We start from the raw sequence: 20,064 nt of genomic DNA, 5'->3' as shown, positions 1-20,064 counted from the left end.
AATGAATTTTAATAGTAGATTGAAAAGACAATTCAATTTCTTTTTTAAAAAATGAAATCAGGAGAAAAAGAAATTCTGAGACTGGGGTTGGGTTAGTTTTTAAAACTATCTTGGGTTAGATCACAGATTTCTCAACTCAAGTAGATCGTATTGGGTTGAAAAATACACCAAATCTTAACACATACACACCCCCTAATTGCTTATAAAGTAAACGAACAAATGCATGGTGTTATTCCTGTGACACCAGAGTTGCCATACAATCTTGAAAAAGAGATCTAAATTCATACCATGCTAGTGAGCTACATGATCCCATTCTAGCATGTCACAGAACTCCATGGTCATTGACAACAACTCACCAATGTGCAACCTACAGGTTGTCCAGACCTCCAACGTCTATTATAGCATGAATACAGCATGTGTCAATGTGTGCAACTATCTCGACTTCTTCACAATTGAGATCAATCACACAGAGCTTGAGCGAATCTTCTTGGCAAACAGATTGCTCTTAGTGTGCAAAGTATTATATAGAAAGCACAAAAGAAATTTGATTTTATTAGGCACATTTGCAGACCAAACACAACCCCATATATTTATTAGAGCCGACCTGAATTTGAGCTCTCACCTATATGGTTTCTCCTCTCCAATATTTGTCCATAAACATAAAGTATGCACTTCTTATAGTGAAGTGACCATTGGAATTAAAGTGTTAGTCTAAATCCGTAAGTCATTTAGCCTTTAGCGACATGCATTGTGTACATTTGGTATAACTTATTTCTTATGCATTTTGAAAATGAGTTGTTAGAAAAAGTTGCACTAGGACAAGAGTGACGTTTAAAAAAAATGAAAGTGCAGTTTCTGGGATGCGAAATAAGAAATTGGTTAGCTTTTAATGATGGCGGCCTCACGATGGGGAAGGAACATCTCGTACACCAACTCCATTTTCCAAAATTTGTTGCCCCAAATAAGTAGATTAATTGATCCCACCAAAACCCTCTCATTATAGCAATTAGTTCAGAACAAAGGATGTCAAGGAGCGTAAAGCAGATTATGAGGCATACATAGGTACAAATTAGGACACCACTTTAATCAAAATTCTACATTCCATAAAATCTTTTCCTTCCATCCTCCTTTTTTTTTTTTTTTTTTGAGAAAGTTTTCCTTCCATTGTTGTAGTTTCTTTCTCACACTTTGTTTGATCTGGGCAAAAGATTGCATTTTTTATGTTAGGTTTTAAGAATTAAGAACTAATGTATTAGAACTTCATTTTGTAATGTTGGCAAACCATGATCAAAACCTTTTAGTCTTGTTTAGACTTGCTCAAAGTATGTGTTTTTTATGTACAGTTGAAATTGAGTTGCTGCAGGATTTACTGTGTAAATTTTCCTAGCTTGATCGATCGAGAATTAGACTCGACCGATCGAAAGTCGTGCAGATTGTTATTTCTGCAGAATTCCCAAGTCAGCCCAAGCCCGTTTGACTTGTAGGGTTTTATGTTTTACTCTAAATATAAAAGGGAAAACCCTAGCCACGTTTAGAGGAGGCTCTTTATGCTGTGTGTGTGAATCTTCTGTGAGATCTAGAGGTGTTTGCCTTCACACATACTTAAGATTTCCAAAGTTCAAGATTATGTCAAGAACTTGGTGATCATTCAGTTGCAGATTCAAGTGCTTAAAGATACACAAGCGGGAGTGCTTGTACTTGTTAGGAATCCAAGAAAAAAGTAGTCTGTGCCTCCGTGGACTCAGAGCTATTATGGGGTCATGGTAGTAAGTTTCCTACTCGAAGTAGTAATAGGATGTTAGTGGTCTAAGTCTCTATTGTGTAAACTTCAATTTTTTCATAGTGGATTCAGTTTTACCTTAAGGATAGTTAGGTTAAATCCTCCTCAGGTTTTTTACCGATTTGGTTTTCTTAAATCATCATGTCTTTGTGTTCTTTATTTTCCGCACTTTACATTGATATGATATGTTTGTGTTAACCTAAATCTGATAATTTGACTAAGTAATCACTTGGCTAATTAACTAGGTTAATCTAGTTGTGTTTTGAAGGGTCTAAAAACGTACAAGTGGTATCAGAGCAGGTAGCTCTCTGTTTGTAGATCCTTTAATCTTAGAGCTGATCCTTGACCCCAGTTGTCATGGAACACGGACCCTATCTTGTTATCCCACCTTACTTTGATGAGAATAACTATGCTTATTGGAAAGTAAGGATGAAAGCATTCTTGAAATCTATTAATGAGAGAGTCTGGAACTCCGTTGAATACGGATGGGAGAAGCCCACTACTCTTGTGAGTGAGTGGCAAACTTCTCAGAAAGAAGCAGCCGCTTTCAATAGCAAAGCTATGAATGCTATCTTTAATGTTGTTTCTATGGAGGAATTTAAGAGAATCTTTAATGTTGAGGTTGTTTATACTGCTTGGAATATTCTCCAAACTGTGCATGAAGGCACAAAGGCAGTTAAAATTAATAAGCTGCAGTAATTATCAACTAGATTTGAAAGCATTAGGATGTTTGATGATGAATCTTTTGATGAATTTTATACTAAGCTTAATGATATTGTTAATTTTGCTTATAGGGTGAAATCTATAATCAACCAAAAATTGTTAGGAAGATTCTTAGATCTTTGACTGAAGATTTTAGACCCAAAGTAACTATCATTACTGAAAGCAAGGATGTGGACTCCATCCCTGTTGATGAACTTGTAAGATTACTTCAGTCCTATGAGTTGGATCTACCTAAGACTAGCAAATTCAAATTAATGGCTCTTAAGTCTGTTGATGACGTTGATGTGAGTGGATTTGATGATGAGCTCTCTGCTACAGAGATTGCCTACCTTGCCAAGAACTTTAGAAATTTTCTTAGGAACAATAACAGAAGGGCAAGATGTAAGAACACTGCTGAATCTAGAAATTTTAGGAGGAATGATCCCACTAAGGTTAATAATACTGAAAAACCTAAAGAGAAAGTAAGTCAACCTTCAAATAATTCTATGGGGCAACAATATTTTACGTGTCAAAGGTATGGTCATATGAAATATGAATGTCCTACATACTTGAGGTCTAAGGGTAAGGCTATGGCTGTAACCCTTAGTGATGATGAAGTTTCCGATGATGAGTCTGATTGTGACAATGATGGAAACTTCATTGCTTTCACTACTACTGCTATAGTTTATGAGAGTGTTTCTGTTGAGGAGAACCCTTCTGATAGGAAACTCTCTGAGGATGCAAATTTACAAGGAGCCTACAATAAACTTTGCAAAGTTGCTGCAAAGGATGCTATAAGTGTTGATTTAGGCTTAAAGAAAATTGCATCTCTTGAACTTGAAAAGAAAAATTTGCTTGTAAAACTGTTTGATGCTAATGAGTTGTTGAATAATGTGAAGACTGAGAACATGCTTTTGCTTAATAAAATTAAAAATTTGGAACTTGAATTATCTATTACTAAAGAACAAACTAATAGGTCTGTAAGCTCCAAACTTGATCACATGCTGAGTGTTCAAAATTCTCCCTCTAACAAAACTGGCTTAGGTTTTGTAGAAAGCATCTCTGTGCCTGAACCCCATTCCACAAATTTTGTTCCTTCTACTGAACCCCTTGTGAGTGAGGTTGTCAAACCCTTTGTGAGTGAGGTTGCTAATTCTGTAAATGTTACACCTCCTAGGAAGACTAGGGTTGATCTTCAAGAGTCTAAACCTAAGGCTCCTAATCCTCCTAAGGGCAAGTTTCAAGTTAAGTCTGCATGAGTTTGTTATTTTTGTGGAAAGTCTGGGCATATTCATCCAAACTATTTCAAGTTGCAAGCTGCTAAGCGAGCAAATAAGCCAAAAGTACTTGTGCCTCAAGCACAAGATCCTATGGTACTTATTGGTGAATTGGTAGAGGCTCTAAACCTTTATTCCAATCCTAGAGTTGCTCAGACTTCTAATATGAAGAATAACTCCAATGCTCGAGGTGCATCTAAAAAGTTTTGGATGCAAAAGGCTCGATCTAATCGTGTCTTTCTGACAGGGTCTTTGTGCTTCATTGCTTTACTCTTTGTGACCATTTTTCTTGCTGTTTTATTTTCTCTGTTTTCTAGGATTTGTATTGCATAACATTCATGCATTTCATTCTAGGTTTATTTTTGTTATTTAAAAAACAAAAACAAAAACAAAAAAAAAAGGGGAAAAGGAAGCATAATGTGTTTTGCATTATTTTTCTTGGATTTGAAATCAAGGTTGGCCAATTTATTTTTACATAACATGTTTATGTACCTTGTTTAGCTTTGATGAGCTTATTTTTTGCACTTTATTAGTTTGAGCTTAGTAGTGCATGTTGTGTGGGAAGATGTTTATAGTTTTTGATCACTTTGTCCTGATCTTGAAGTCACATGCCTTTGATTGTCGAACTTGATCTTATTGAGAAAGGCATAAATAACTATCTCACCACTGTTTACTAGCCAATCATGAACACCTTAATGCATATTATAAGATTTTGTGCTTGAAAAAGTGTAGCACATGCACAAAAAGAACATAAGGTATAGCCTCGATTTAAATGCTAAAATTGGCGTGTACATTATCCCCGCTATTTTAATAAGTTTCTGCTCAATTAAAATTGGTGTGTACAATATGAGGCAAATCAAGAAACTTACATGATTGCAAGCTTTTATTCTAGGAGATGTGGGAGTTATATGACGTAACTCTTTAGGTGATAGTCTCTTTCAAATTCTATGTGATGAATTTTGTAGACTTTGTGCTTGATTTCTATTTACATATCACCTCACATGTATCTCAAGTTTTTGCTAGTTGCACACACTACATAAGTTACTCTTTGCTAAACTTTGTACATGTTATTGTGTATGATTTTGGTTTGGCCAACCAAGTTTGAAAATTCCTTGAGTTTTATGCAAAACATGTTTGCTGTTTGAGAATTTAAGGTGAATTGATTGAAAATCTTAATTTTGGGAAAACTGGGTTTAAAACTTGTGTTTTTAAAAAGCATTTCATCTCATACTCATGCATTTTATTCTTAAAATTCAATGCTTTGAGGAGTTTCTACACAAAATTGCTTTGTTTTTCAAAAATGTGATTTTTCTAGAATTTTGATCGATTGAACCTGTTTTTCGACTGATCGAAATTGCAATTGAAATTTTGGTCAGCCTCTGTTTGTTTCGATCGATTCTTGATTGCTAATGGATCAATCGAAGCATTTTCGACCAATCGAACCTATTTTTCGATGGATCGAAAATCGTATAGAGAGTTTTTTAAAACCTTTGTTTTTCACATGTTCTACACTATTTCAAACTTTTTCAAAACACTTCTCTCTCATTCGATTGGTCAAGGCTACCAAAGAAATTTTTTGTCATTTTCCTCCAAAATTTTTGCAATGTTTATCTCTCCCAAGGCTGGTAAGACCATTTTGCCCTTCCTTTTTCATTTATTTTCATGGTTCATGCATTAAATCATGCATTTTGGGGAAAATTTCGAACCTAAGAATTTTTGGGGTTTTTATTGTTTTAAGCTTTTTCTTTCCAAATTGATCAATGGGTTTTTGTTGTAAGATGCTATATAACTGTTCTTGCTGGTTTAATTTGACCAATTTGGTGATTTGTGAGAAATTGAAATTTCTAGGGCTTGAATATACCCGAATTTGGGATATTGTTAAATTGAGCTTTAATTGATGAAATTGGATTATTTGATTGATTGATTTGGTCATTATAATCTGTTATCTATCTTGTTTAATGATCAATTGGTCCAATTTCTTGAAAATTGTACAAGTGGTTTTTCAAATTTTGGGGTTTTTGATATAAACTCTATGCTCAAGCCAATTTTGTTATTTTAAAGTTCAATTGAACATATTCTCACTGCATTAGAGCATGCATCATTTGCTTTTACTATTCATGCATCATATAGAATTGTTATTTCTATATTTTTGTGCTAACTTGCAGTCTGCCCTTGGGTTTTCTTGTTTTCTCTTTCCTTGGTTCTTTTTTGTTTGTCCTATTCCAACCTTAGATCATGGTTAGGAAGACTAGAGCCCATAGGACACCTACCTCCACCTCTGCTCTTTCTTTTGATAGTGAGAGGTTTCCGAGTGAGAAAAACCAAGAGATGTTTGAGAAGTTGAACCTTAAGAGAAACATTTGGGCTGAGAGAAAGGTTTTATTAGATGAGCTAGATGGTGAGATTAGGAGAAACTTTGAGCATAGGGGTTGGCTTCCTTTGCTGGACATTTCTCATCCTCCTCTAGCCACCTTGATTAGAGAGTTCTACTCGAACCTCTCTATTCACACCTATAATTCCAACACTCATGTTAAGAGTTGGGTATGGGGTGTAGGGTACACCATTACCCCTTCAATAATGGCTAATGCTCTTGGGGTACCAGTGGTCCAGCATCCTGTCTACTCTTATGATGAGTCTCCTCCCCTAGACGACATCATGTCTTACATCACTGGGTCTTCTATCCAGTGAGGTTTTGATCCTTGGATCACTACTGCTGAGCTCACTGAGATTCACTATCTCTTCTTTAGGATTGCTTGTCATTCCTTGTGGCCTATCTCTCATCTGCACACCATTCCTTTGGAGCGTTGTGCATTTCTGTATGCCCTTGTTACTGATACTCCTATGAGTTTTCCTCATCTTTTTATTTTTTCTTTGAACGAACTTTATAGGAGTAGTTCTACTGCTTATGCTCTTTTCTTCCTTGTTTTTATTCACTAGATTTTGTTACATCTAGGTTTAGATGAGTTTTCGATGTCTTAGCCTGTCTATGTTTTTACTCCCATAGGTGCCACATTTTTTCGGCAGAGGGCTGCTCAGTTGAGAGCAAGCTCTAAATGCCCTAGGGTAGAGACTTTTGGTGTCGCACCTCCTCCTCCCTTTTCTACAGGTACTACTTTTGCTGAGGCGTTTGTTGATCCTGTTGCTGTTCCTCCACCATCTACTTTGGATGATTCAGCATTTGACGTACGTTAAAGATTGTCATGACCGTTCAGGCGGCATATGGTCAGCTTTTGGTGGACATGCTTGATGAGTTTCATGCTTTGCAAGTAGATTTGGAGCATTTTAGACAATCGCCTCTGTCACCTTCTTTTAATGATAGGTTCTGATTGCCCTTTGGCAATTTGTCACAAAAAGGGGGAGTACATTTATAGAGGAGATTTTGTTGTTAGGAGAGATTTTTGTATTTGTGGAGCTTGTGGAGATATTAGAATTGTATCTGGGTGCTTCATTGTGTATTTACATTTTTGGCTCATGATGTATTCTTTGTTTTGATTGGGTTATTCATGATAGGGGGAGATACATTGTTTATATATGTTTCTTGTTTCACATTGTTTATTGATTTATATTTATGAGGTGATTAATGATATATGTCTTTATTGTGTGTTATGTGAAATTAAGAAGTCATTTTGTTTTACTTGTATTTTCCACACATGTGTTTATGCGTTTGTTGAGTGTTTCAAGAAATATACAGGTTGATTTAATTGTGCTGCTGTCTACACTTGCAACTGATACATAGTAGTTAGGTTGGATTTGTTTTGTTAGGCAATGTTTTTGTAATGGGCTGTTCTGTGTAAACTTTGAGCATTTTGTCAGTTTGTGTTTTGTCACGGATTACCAAAGGGGGAGTTTGTTAGGTTCTAAGAATTATGAACTAATGTATTAGAACTTCATTTTGTAATGTTGGCAAACCATGATCAAAATGTTTTAGTCTTTTTTAGACTTGCTCAAAGTATATGCTTTTTATGTAAAGTTGAAATCGAGTTGTTGCAGGATTTACTGTGTAAATCTGCCTGGCTCGATCGATCGAGATTAGACTCAACTAATCGAAAGTTGTGCAGATTGTTTTTTCTGCAAAATTTCCAACTCAGCCCAAGCCCGTTTGACGTGTAGGGTTTTATGTTTTACTCTAAGTATAAAAGGAAAAACCCTAGCCACGTTTAGAAGAGGCTCTTTATGTTGTGTGTGTGAATATTCTGTGAGATCTATAGGTGTTTTCCTTCACACATACTTAAGGTTTCCAAAGTTCAAGATTACGTCAAGAACTTGGCGATCATTCAGTTGCAGATTCAAGAGCTTAAAGATACATAAGCGAGAGTGCTTATACTTGCTGGGAATCCAAGAAAGAAGTAGTCCGTGGACTTGGAGCTATCATGGGGTCGTGGTAGTAAGTTTCCTACTCGAGGTAGCAATAGGATGTTAGTGGTCTAAGTCGCTATTGTGTAAACTTTAATTCTTTCATAGTGGATTCAGTTTTACCTTTAAGATAGTTAGGTTAAATCCTCCCCAGGTTTTTTACCGGTTTGGTTTTACTAGGTCATCATATCTTTGTGTTCTTTATTTTCCACACTTTACATTGATATGGTATGTTTGTGTTAACCTAGATCTGATAATTTGACTAAGTAATCACTTGGCTAATTAACTAGGTTAATCTGGTTGTGTTTTGAGAGGTCTAAAAACGTACATTTTATCATCGCACAAACAAGGGTACACCTAGATATTTCTCATCTTTGTTGATTATTGTGACACCAAGAGTATTTTTTTTTAACAATTTCTTATATAGAACTCCTAGGCATTTTCGATGCAGAAGTAAAAGGGGGGGTGGGGAGGGGAGGGATGATTCAAGCACAGTTTCAACAACAATGAATTGATGATGTCCCAATTCTACCACATTCAGTGGTAATCCTCCTAGATGTTAGAGTCAACAATTTACTAGATTGGGGTTCAGACCATCTAGGAGACAATGTCAAAATTCAGAACATGATATTAGGAAACCAACATTTTACGATCCTGAATTGATCTTATTTTATTTAGTTTCCTTATTCACCTTCTTTGTTGACCTAGATTTCCTAGTTCATTTTGCTCAAAAAAAAAAAGAATTTCTAGTTCATAATCATCAACAGATGCACTAAATTATTCACTAAGGAATGATGAGATGCTGATAATGGCTAGGACTCCCAATATATATATATATATATAACTAAGTAATAGATAATAAAAGAGTGATGCAAACTATAGATAAAACAATTCAAAGAGGTTCAAGTCATTTTACAAAATAAACAATTAAAGGGTGATTGCAAATCAAATGAGGAAAATAACAGCAATGAACCCATGATTGTGGTAAAACAACCACTTATTCGGACTGAAATAATGAGCAACACACTAGAGGAGACAACTACCAACATGTAAAAGCAAAACCTTGAGATTTGCTACTTGATTCTCTTGAAAAAGTAAGCCAAACGTGCTCAGCTGCAGCAGTTGCATTCACTTTCCATCCGAGTCTACAGAAAAAGCCCAGCAATTCTAGCGCAAAGGTTCACATAAAGATAATCTAATAGAAATATTGAGGACTCAAGCTATTAAAGTGTCATATTATGGGGAAATGTCTACTTACTGATTTGAGTTAGCATTGCTGAGTTGAACTTGATTGTTTACCTACCACAAATGAACGAACTTTGATTAGTAAAGAAGTTAACACTAAAAAATAAAAATAAAAAAGTAAAAATCTCAAATTAAATGCTTCAATATTTTATTTTTAATCCCTCCATCTAAACTGATCTTCGCCTAACACACATTGAATAGGGGTGAAGTGCAACTTTGTAAAATCCTTAGAGCAATGTTTTGATAATGTTCACTTCTCTCTGTTACTTGTTTTGTTTTGCTCTGATACAAGTATTGTACATTACTATGTTCAACACACACGCAATTTAGTAAAGTAGTTTTTTCCTCTACATTTTACATAAAGTGCAATTTTAGCTTAATATGAAAAATAAGCAAAATCCAAACAAGCATACCAAGAAAGCGGTAGGTGGTGAATCACATATTTCATCAAATGCAAAATAAAATGGACAACTGTTGCTTTTTACCATGCAAATTTACAACTCAACTCCCATGACATATTATTCACCTGGAAAGAAGAAAACACAAGTTAAATAAAAATTAAAAAAAAAAAAAAGAAAAAGAAAAAGGAAAAAAAAGCACTAAAATCAAAGCTAAAAATGGCACTAACCTTTCTCAACTAAGCATTGATATTGTTGCTATCATTCTCGTTATGATCATCATTTTGATTTATTGTTTTCCCTTATGATCCTATCAAATGTTTGGAACAAAGAATGCGGGCCTCAAGGTCATAAAATCCTGTGCAAACCTTGTGTAAGAGATAAACGATGGGTACGTGCTCAATAATCCAGTAATGTGATCCTAGCTCAGGATCCAAACTTTTTTCGAATTCCTTGTGCATGTCAATAAATCTCAGTTCTTTGAGGTTTCTCAGATATAGGATTCCACACGGCACCTCTTTTAGTTGCGGACTACACCCAATCACAATTTTTTCAAGAAGATGCAATGCTCCCTCATCTATCATCAACGAATGCAATGCATTCAAGAATTGGAGATTTAGAATTTTGAGTTTTGGAAACCCTCCTATCTTAATATGCAATTGCTCTCCATTGTATGCTTGTCTTGAGATTTCGAGTTCCAACAAATTAGGCAGATTTTGAAGGGCTTTCATTGGGTCCTCATTCAACTTTGACCAATAAATCCCTAATTTGACTAGATGTTGAAGTTTAGGAATCCAATCTGGGAACTTCTTTAAATGCCCCTTTATGTAGAGGCGTTGAAGACATAGAGATGGAGTTGAAATGGATTGTAAATCAATGATCTCATCTTCGCTTATTGAAGCTATATCAAGAGATTGAAGGTGGTTCATTGTTGCAATAGAGGCACATAAAACCCTCATGGTTTCCTTTGACAGGTTTTTCACTCCAAGCTTCCTCAATTGTCTCAACTTTCCCATATCTTTAACTAGATCATCCCCTCCATGATTCAAATCCACAAAATGCAACTTTTGCAACTCCTCTAAGCATCCAACCCCTTTTTGTATCTTTACCCCTTTTTGAGAAGCCAAACTAAAATCTAGTCCATAGTCGTGATAGTAGGCTAAAAGATGTCGCAACTTACGAAGCCCGTTAATCTCTATTGGTAATTCAGACGCTAGGGTTTGCTTTAGATCTAGAGTCTCCAAATTTTGCAACTTTCCTATGGATTTTGGAAGCTGTTTTACTTTGGTTTTTCTCAAACTTAAATACCTTAAATGAAATAAACTTCCAACATCTTTAGGAATGTGATCCAATGGAGCCTCTTCAAAATCCATTACTTTCAAAAACTTGAAATCTGAAAAAAAAAAAAGGGACTCATAAAAGACTTCGGCAATTCATCAAGATTGAACAATAAAAGTGAATGAACTTTTTTGTCCTTAAATCCTTTGAGAACATTATATGAAACTTTGTTTACTGACATGCGTTGAATTAGTCCTTCAAAGCTTGACTCTTGTTTCAATAGTACATGACAAAAACTCAAATCCTTCATCTTTTGGAGGACAATCTCATGCAAAAGATCATGGAGTCGACATCGTCTAACTTTTCCGTCCAAATTGACCTCTGATGCTTGAACCAAACTTCTATGGATTAATTCTATCAAGTATTCTTGTGCAACCTCTTCTAATGTTTTACCTTCAATTTCTTTCACAAAGCCTTCAGCTATCCATTGTCGAACCAATCTTATACAATTAATGGAGTAATCCTCTGGATACATACCAAGGTATAAGAAACAGGATTTTAGGTTATAAGGCAAGTATTCAAAACTTAGGGATAGAATTTTGTTCACACTTGAAAGATGTGGATTTCTTCCAAACTCAAAGCCAAGGCTATCATGCAAGTTTTTCCATTCAAACATAGTTTTGTCTTTTGTTGACAAAAGACCACTTATAGCAACAATTGCAAGTGGTAATCCTCCACACTTCTCAACAATGTCATGAGACAATTTCTCTAAACTTGCGGGACAATGTCCTTCAAAATCAAATTGGAAAGCCCTTTTGCAAAAGAGCTCCCATGCCTTGTCACAAGGTAGTGGTTGCAACTTGTAAACACGAATAGGTGAAGATTTTTTACAATAATTAGCAACCTCACTATTACATGTTGTGATAATAATTCTACCACCTATATGATTATTAGGTAAAGAATTTTTTATGCTATCCCAAAATTCAATTTTCCATACATCATCGTATACAACCACATACCTTTTTTGCAGTAAGTAATCTCTCAATTTATTGACCAACAATTGTTCATCCATTGCATCAATTCCCAACAAAGGGAGCTCCCTTCTGCTCTCGCAAAACTGCTTTATTATGCTCCTTAACAAATCTTCTATTTTGTAAGACTGAGAAACTGAGATCCAAGCATGGCAGTCAAAGTGCCCTCTTACCATTTGGTTGTCATAGATTTTCTTGGTAAGAGTGGTTTTACCTAGTCCCCCCATGCCCACCACCGAAACCACAGTACGATGAGGAGATCCTCCTACCAACCCGCTAATCAATTCATCTATAGAAGATTCAATTCCTACAACATCTGCATCGTCAAGATAAAGGGAATCCTTTCGAGGGTCATTATTCCAACTTATACTCCGAGCACCACAACACGATCCTTGAGCAGTGGATTGGAAGCCATATCTTTTACTTCTCTCATTGATTTTCTGAACTGATGCCTTGATCTCTTGAATCTTAGCTGCGATCTTGTGGCGAGGTATTATTGTTTTGAGTAAGTGAGTGGTTTTCTAGAGGGTACCACGGAAGCCACTTGGATGAGGATCATGTAGTGCCACCTGAAGCAAGTATTGATCGATTGCAACGTCTATGTGGAAAGCTACTTCTCTTACTTGTTTCACCCACGTTTTGACGCCCTCGTCAATGTCTTGTTCAGCTGCGGCCTTTGCATCTGCATCCTTGAGGAAGGACTGAATGCTCTCCAGTTCATCTTTGATGTCAGCAACTTCTCCATGTATGCCTCCTAAAAGTTTTGCTTCTTGGGTCAGCAAGTGAAGCAGCCTGTCGATAAGAGAGGATACTGTCGTCTCTGCCATGTCGCCTGTCTTGTTATTCAATGAAAACACAAATTATATCTTTGTTTTTATTTTATTTTTTTATTAATGAACGGAAATTGTTTCATCTGAATCTAATTCTTCTCTATGGTCAAATATTGCCTGAGATTGGCTTCTTTCTTTGTTTCTAACTATTTTTGGGAAAAATCAATCGTTTTCAACCACACCTCAGATGTAAATTTATCCATACATGGAACTTTATTAGCTTTACTTTCATCGTAATTTTGGTATAGGATGTCCTCAAAGAAACGAATCAATCGTTACTTCTCTCTCCTGAAAGAAGAAGTAGAGCCCATCTTTTTTCATTAAAAAAATTTAATTAATTAAATAAATAAATAAAAATGTAAAAAGGGAAGAATAGCTTAATAAAGAGGATCCTGCCCTGTCTTTTTCTTGTAAACTCACTGCATAAAGGCTAAGGTTTGGCCAGTCTAGATTTCGAATAAGATGAGAATAAAGTTTTCTATTTTTCTTAGAACAAGCAACGAAACTCACCCTACCATAAGAGCACCCCCACTAAAGAATGTTGGATTGAGCCATAATTACTGTAAGTCAGGGTGACCACAAACTTCCCCCCTTTTGTTCATAAAAAAAAATTAAAAAAAAAAAAAGAACAAAAAAGGTAAAATTGAATTTTCTATATACAATTCTTGTAAAATCAAGTTTTTCATAGCAAGATATACACTGAAAGTCAATAAAATTAATAATATACGAGATTATGATTAAAAATTATCCGAACTTAAGTGATGTGTGTGTGTGTGTGTGTGTATATATATATATATATATTGTACATGCTTAAGAAAAATACAAATCGTTCTAATATCGTCACCGTGGTCACTGTGATCACTTTTGGACTCGTTAGTAGGCAAATTAGTACTCTGATTCAAGCGGGGATAATAGAATGACTTTGACAAAGAATATGTTAAGAGCCATTTAAAGTTATGCCTATGTTTTTTGGACGACTGACAAAGAATTGATACCAAACCACGGTTCTAAGAAATGGTGTGGCATTGTGAAAAAAAGATACCATAGCACAAAGCATGAATGTATTTAACTCAATTTGCATGCAAGAAGCCACATATAATGTCAAATATTACAACTTCCAACTTATGGAATTAAATCACCTCTCTCCAAATTATGGAATTAAACAGAGAGAGAAAAAAAAAAAAAAACACTCCGACATTTCTTAAGAGAGTGTATTGTATATAATATAATTTAACTCACACTCCCTTAAAAGTTACCATGGCTTTTAAGTGGAGTTTGTAGTGTACCTTTATATTAGAATATCTTTTTCTCTCTCTTGTGTGTGTTTCTCAAAAAAAGAAAAAGAAAAAATGAAAACTTAACTTTATGGTCTCTGATTGAGTTTTTAAGTTTGATCTTATGTGCTAGTTAAAAATAACTTTTTATCAAAGGATAGTATCTAATTATCTAATAACTCTGTGGGTTTCAGTTAGCTCAACCGTTGAACTTTCGAATGCTATATGTTGAAATTCTTTATAAAAAATCCTAATAACTCAAATTTTAGGCTAAGAGCGTAAGATAATAATGTCTACATTTTGGATGAGTTTTAAAAAGGAAACTCGAAAAGTTGTATCTATCTAGGACTCTAGTGAGAAGCATAAAGTGGAACAAGAAATTTGTATTCATGATACTCTTTAGTTGTTCGAGAAGGTATTTGATATCAAATGATACAATGTTAGCGGTATCAAAATCTAATAAGTGTGAAATATGTCAGTAAAAAATAACTACCACACTAATAAATGAAAGACATATAACCCATATGTTAGTGGGTAAATATTTTTATGCACATGACTTTCATTTATTGGATTTTGATATGGATGACGTGGTATCATTTAATAAAAAATATTTTTTCCTAGTTGTTCACTTCTCTTGGATTCATTGCTTACGTAACCCCTATATATGCCCTAACTCATGTGTGAGGATTTTGGTTAAAATACCTTATTTATATATATATATATATATATTTTTTTATTTTTTTTTTTACTTTAGACCTTATGCTTTCAAAACTTTCAATTTAGTCCTTGGATTTTATTAAAAAATTTCTTTTTAGTCCTTACCATCATCTCAATAAAAGAACTTGTTGATATTGCTAAAAGAATGCTCACTTGACAGTTGACACACACACACATAACTAATGAAATAAAATTAAAAGTATTTAATTAAAATTTTAAAAAAAATCATATCAACATTTGAATAAAAAAAAAAAATCCTCATAAAAAATTCCATAATTTTAGAGTAGAAGAAAAAAATTGAAACTAAAAAATAAAAACTAAATATTTTTTTTTCTTTGGTTTTCTTAGCCACCGAAATGCACATCAATTGTTTTTTGAATTCGATATAATATACACAAATCAATGTTATTTACACCACGGAGCAATTCACCTAGGCCTAGACCAAGCAAACAATTCACCGATATCGGGTTTGGGAAGCCTCTATTATTTCTTGGGTGCTTGACTCTAGAGGGTAACTTCTTCAGTTGTTGGCAATGCTCAATGTTCAATTTTTCAAGATGGCACAACATGCTTCTTTGTCTATAATCAATGAATTTGATCCATACAAATGTCTAATTCGCAATTGCACTCCATTTTACACTTCTGTTGCTAATATGAGCTCCAATAGATTAGGTAGATATTGGAAGGCTTAGAATGGATCATCACTCAACCCAGTCTAATAAATATAATAGTTTTTTTTTTTTTTTTTGGATAGAAAAATATATAAGTTAACTAGGTGTGAATGACTTGAAGGCATTTAAGTGAAGATGAAATATGCTGTAAATCATTGATATCATCTTGGTTGATCAACTTAGTCTATTCAAAGAAATTAAAAAAATAAAATAAAATAAAAAAGTATTCAATATCTATTGCCCTCTTAGAAAAATTTTGCATAGCTTTCTGCTTTCTACGTAAATTCCAGATACCTTACATGTGTCATATTGTTGAAGTGAGCATAAAAATACCTTGCTGATAATTAAACATTTAATTACTAAATGTTTTTACAATTTTTTTTCCATCTGTTTATATAAACACTTCCAAAAAATAAAATCTTCGCAATATCTTTAAATCCTAGAGCATTTACTGTCACTGGTACCAAAGTTGAGTCTAGAGGTCCTAAAACTGGTATAACCTAAAGCACCTGATCAAAGGGGATCTATCCCCAATTCTATAATTCCCAATAAAAGTAATAGCACATAAAAGGGAGAGATCAAATCCACATAGAGAACAATTCAAAGAGGTTCATATATTTCTAATAATAATCAATTACATGGCAATTGCAATCATACTGAGGAAAATAGAAACAACAACAAAAGTAAACTATTGGACACAATTACAAACATGTTACAAGAAAAACCACCGATTCTCTAGATAGTCTGGAGAAAATAAATCCAACTTGTCCTTGTAGCTACAATTACATCTTCACCCTCCATCCAAGTTTGTACTCTGTAGACAAAGCCCAACAATTCCATAACTAAGTTGCACATGAAAATGATATAATAGGAATTTTGAGAGATTCAAACGATTAAAGTGTCATATTAGGGGAAAAAGCACACTTACAGATTTGGATTAGCATCAGTGAGTAGTACTTGATTGTTTACCTACCAAAACTGGGAAAACTTTGATTAGCAATGTAAGTTTACACTACCAAACAAGAAGTATGATCATTGAAGGATCTCTAGATTGAAATCTCAAACTAAATGCTTCAACAAAACTTTTTTTTTTCCTTTCTATTTTAGTATTCTATATAAGAAAATCCTCCTAACTCCCTTTTTTTTGTTTTGACGGACTTCACTTCTTTAACACTTGTTTCGTTTTGGTATAGTTATTGTATGGAAATATTTCCAGCACCTATCCAATGCTTGTCAAAAACGTAAGTGCAATTTCAGCATAAGATGATAATTAAACGGCAACCATTTCATTTTATGCTATGACTCAACATCACAACTCTTGTAGCGTTGTTCACCAGGAAGAAAAACAATACATACGCAACCAAAAAATAAATTAAAAATACAACCCACTCTAAAAGCCAAATTTTAGCAAAATTTTACTAACCTTTCTCAATGGAAGCATCGATATTGCTGCTATCGTTGGTGTTGTGATCATCATTTTGGTTGATTATTTGTGCTCTTGGCCTCTCCAAATGCTTGGAATGGAGGCGGCGTGAGTCATAGCTGCTATGTTGCGTGCCAACCTTGTAAGATAGAAAAATGGCTGGTATATGTTCAACGATCCAGTAACAGGGTCCCACCTCATAATTTAAACTATCTTCGAATTCTTTGGACATATCATAAAATCGCAGCCTTTTGAGGTTTCTTAGATGTTGAATTCCAAAGGGCACCTCCTTTAATTTTGGACTAGGCCCAAACTCAAGGTTTTCAAGAAGGGGCAATGCTCCTTCATCTATAATCAACGAATTCAATTCATCCAAGTACCTAAGCGTTAGTTTCCGAAGTTTTGGAAACCCTCCAGTCCTAAAATGCAATTGCTCTCCACTATATGCCTGCTGTGAGATGTCAAGCTCCAATAAGTTAGGTAGATTTTGAAGGCCTTTCAATGGGTCTTCATTCAACCTTGACCAAAAAATCCTTAATCTGACAAGATTTTGAAGTCTTGGAATCCAACCCGGTAACTTCTCTAAACACGCCTTTAAGTAGATGCGCTGAAGACATTGAGGTGGAGATGAAATAGTTTGTAAATCAATTATTTCATCTTCACTTATTGAGGTTATATCTAAAGATTGAAGGTGTCTCATCCTTTCAATAGAGATACACAAACTACTCATAGTTTCCTTTGAGAGGTTTTTCACTCCTAGCTTCCTCAATTGGCTCAATTGTCCCAATTCTTTAACGAAATCAACCCCTCCATGATTCAACTCAACATGATACAGCTTTTGCAAGTCCATTAAAGACCCAACCCCTTTTGGTATTCTTACCCCTTTTTCCTGAGCCAAACTGAATGTTATTCGATAGTTGCGATGGTAAGCTATTAAATGTCGCAACTTACGAAGCTTGTTGATCTCTACTGGTATATCACACACTAGGGATTGCTTTAGATCTAAAGTCTCCAAATTTTGCAACTTTCCTATGGATTTTGGAAGCATTTTTACTTCGGTATTTCTGAAACTTAAATACCTTAAGTGAAATAAACCTCCCACATCTTCAGGAATGCAATCCAATGGAGCATCTTCAAAATCCATTATCTTCAAAAGCTTGAAATCAACAAAAAAAGTAATCGTAAAGGACTTCAGCAATTCATCAAGATTGAACAATAAAAGAGAATGAATATGTGTGTCCTCAAATCCCTTCAATACACTATATGAAACTCCATCTACTGACATACGTCAAGTTAGTCCTTCAAAGTTTGACTCTTGTTTTGACCAAACATGACAAAAACTCAAATCTTTCATCTTTTGAAGGACGATCTCACGAAAAAGATCATGGAGTCGGCATTGTCTAACTTTTCCATCAAAATTGACCTTTGACACTTGAACCAAGCTTCTATGGATTAATTCAGTCAAGTATTCTTGTGCAACCTCCTCAAATGTTTCACCCTCCTTTGCTTTCACAAAACCTTCAGCTATCCATTGTCGAATCAATCTTACACAGCTAATAGAATAGTCCTCTGGATACATACCAAGGTATAAGAAGCAAGATTTGAGGTTGTAAGGCAGGTCTTCAAAACTTAGGGATAGAATTTTACTAACACCTGCAAGATGAGGATTTATTCCTAACTCAAAGCCAAGGCTATCATGCAATTTTTTCCATTCAAAGAGAGTTTTGTCCTTGGTTGACAAAAGACCACCTATAGCAACAATGGCAAGCGGTAATCCTTCACACTTCTCAAGAATTTCATGAGATGATTTCTCCAACATTGGGGGACAGTGTCCTCCAAGTTCAAATTGGAATGCCCTTTTGCAAAAGAGCTCCCATGCCTTATTAGGCAGTAGTGGTTGCAAGTTTTGAACTTTAACATGTGAAGAATTTTTGCAAAAATTAGCAACATCCAACTTCCGTGTTGTGATTAATATCCTTGGACCTTTTGTATTATTAGGTAAAGCATGTTCTATCTCCCCCCAAAAATCAATTTCCCATACATCATCAAATACAACTACATACCTTTTTTCTTGTAAATATTCTCTTGCTTTGCTAATTAGTGACGTCTTGTCTGCTAAGTCCATTCCCTCAGGAGGAAACTCCTTTCTTGCCTCGCAAAATTGCTTTACCATGCTTCTTACTAGATCCGTCATGTTGTATGACTGAGACACTGAGATCCAAGCATGACAATCAAAATTTTCTCTCATCATATGGTGATTATATGATCATAAACTTTCTTGGCAAGAGTGGTCTTGCCCAGTCCCCCCATTCCCACCACAGAAACTACAGTACGATAAGAGTGTCCTTTTATGAGCCAACCGATTAATTCATCTTTAGGAGATTCAATGCCTACAACGTCAACATCTTCAAGAAAAAGAGAAGCCATTCGAGGGTCTTGCCACCTAACATACCGAGCACCACTGCTTGATCCTTGACCAGTGGATTGGAAGCCGTATCTTTCACTTCTTGCCTTGATTTTCTGCACTGATGCTTTGATCTCTTGAATCTCACTTGCTATCTTATGGCGGGGTATTAATGTTCTGAGTGAATGAGTTGTTTTATGGACAAAACCAGTAAAACCACGCCGATGAGGACCATGTTGTGACACCCTCGCTCATTTCTTCTTCTGCTGCCGCCCTTGCATCTGCATCCTTGAGGAAGGACTGAATGCTCTCCAGTTCATATTTGATGTCAGCAGCTTCTCCATGGACGCCACGTAGAAGTTTGGCTTCTTCGTTCACCAAGGGTTTTAGCTTGTCGATATTGGAGAATACTATAGATTCCGCCATGTTGTTTCTCCTTACTCCTTGCAACCGTATATCATTGCTTCTGAATATTGTTGGTATTGTGCTCGTGTATTTTGTAGATCTTTGAAATTTGAAGTTCACTAACTACATCTCAGTGTGAGCCAGCACCTTGAGATATGCAACGATCAACTTGTCCTGCTCAGTTTCCAAATTCAACGTGCTGTCTGGTATGGACTATGGAGCCCGGCAAAGCTAGCTGTCGATTTGGGCTTGCGGACTTGTTCTTGGTTTAATCCA

The 20,064-nt window shown here is 35.2% G+C and overlaps 2 protein-coding genes, 1 long non-coding RNA gene and 1 pseudogene across 3 annotated transcripts; 1 reads left to right on the top strand and 3 right to left on the bottom strand.

Moving 5' to 3' along the window:
* The first annotated feature begins 2,137 nt into the window (after nt 1-2,137).
* LOC136062511 (uncharacterized) lies at nt 2,138-3,741 on the top strand. Its single transcript, XM_065761610.1, has 2 exons — nt 2,138-2,455; nt 2,575-3,741. The coding sequence occupies exons 1-2, from the start codon at nt 2,138-2,140 to the stop codon at nt 3,739-3,741; spliced, it is 1,485 nt and encodes a 494-aa protein (XP_065617682.1).
* Nucleotides 3,742-11,133: 7,392 nt separating this feature from the next.
* On the bottom strand, nt 11,134-12,891 carry LOC112019447 (disease resistance protein RPM1-like). The gene is made up of 2 exons (XM_065761609.1): nt 12,597-12,891; nt 11,134-12,536 (listed from the first exon to the last, which is right to left on the bottom strand). Exons 1-2 carry the CDS (start codon nt 12,889-12,891, stop codon nt 11,134-11,136), a joined length of 1,698 nt encoding a protein of 565 aa, XP_065617681.1.
* Nucleotides 12,892-16,116: 3,225 nt separating this feature from the next.
* Nucleotides 16,117-17,533, bottom strand: LOC112019446 (uncharacterized). The gene is made up of 3 exons (XR_002883694.2): nt 16,980-17,533; nt 16,485-16,525; nt 16,117-16,370 (listed from the first exon to the last, which is right to left on the bottom strand). It is a non-coding gene; the product is annotated as an uncharacterized LOC112019446 (long non-coding RNA).
* A 734-nt stretch (nt 17,534-18,267) lies between these two features.
* Nucleotides 18,268-19,623, bottom strand: LOC112019448 (disease resistance protein RPM1-like; annotated as a pseudogene).
* Between the last annotated feature and the right edge of the window lie 441 nt (nt 19,624-20,064).

Source organism: Quercus suber, unplaced genomic scaffold (assembly GCF_002906115.3).
Source record: "Quercus suber isolate HL8 unplaced genomic scaffold, Cork oak 2.0 scaffold_422, whole genome shotgun sequence".
Taxonomy (NCBI): domain Eukaryota; kingdom Viridiplantae; phylum Streptophyta; class Magnoliopsida; order Fagales; family Fagaceae; genus Quercus; species Quercus suber.
This window is presented reverse-complemented; position numbering and strand designations above follow the sequence as displayed.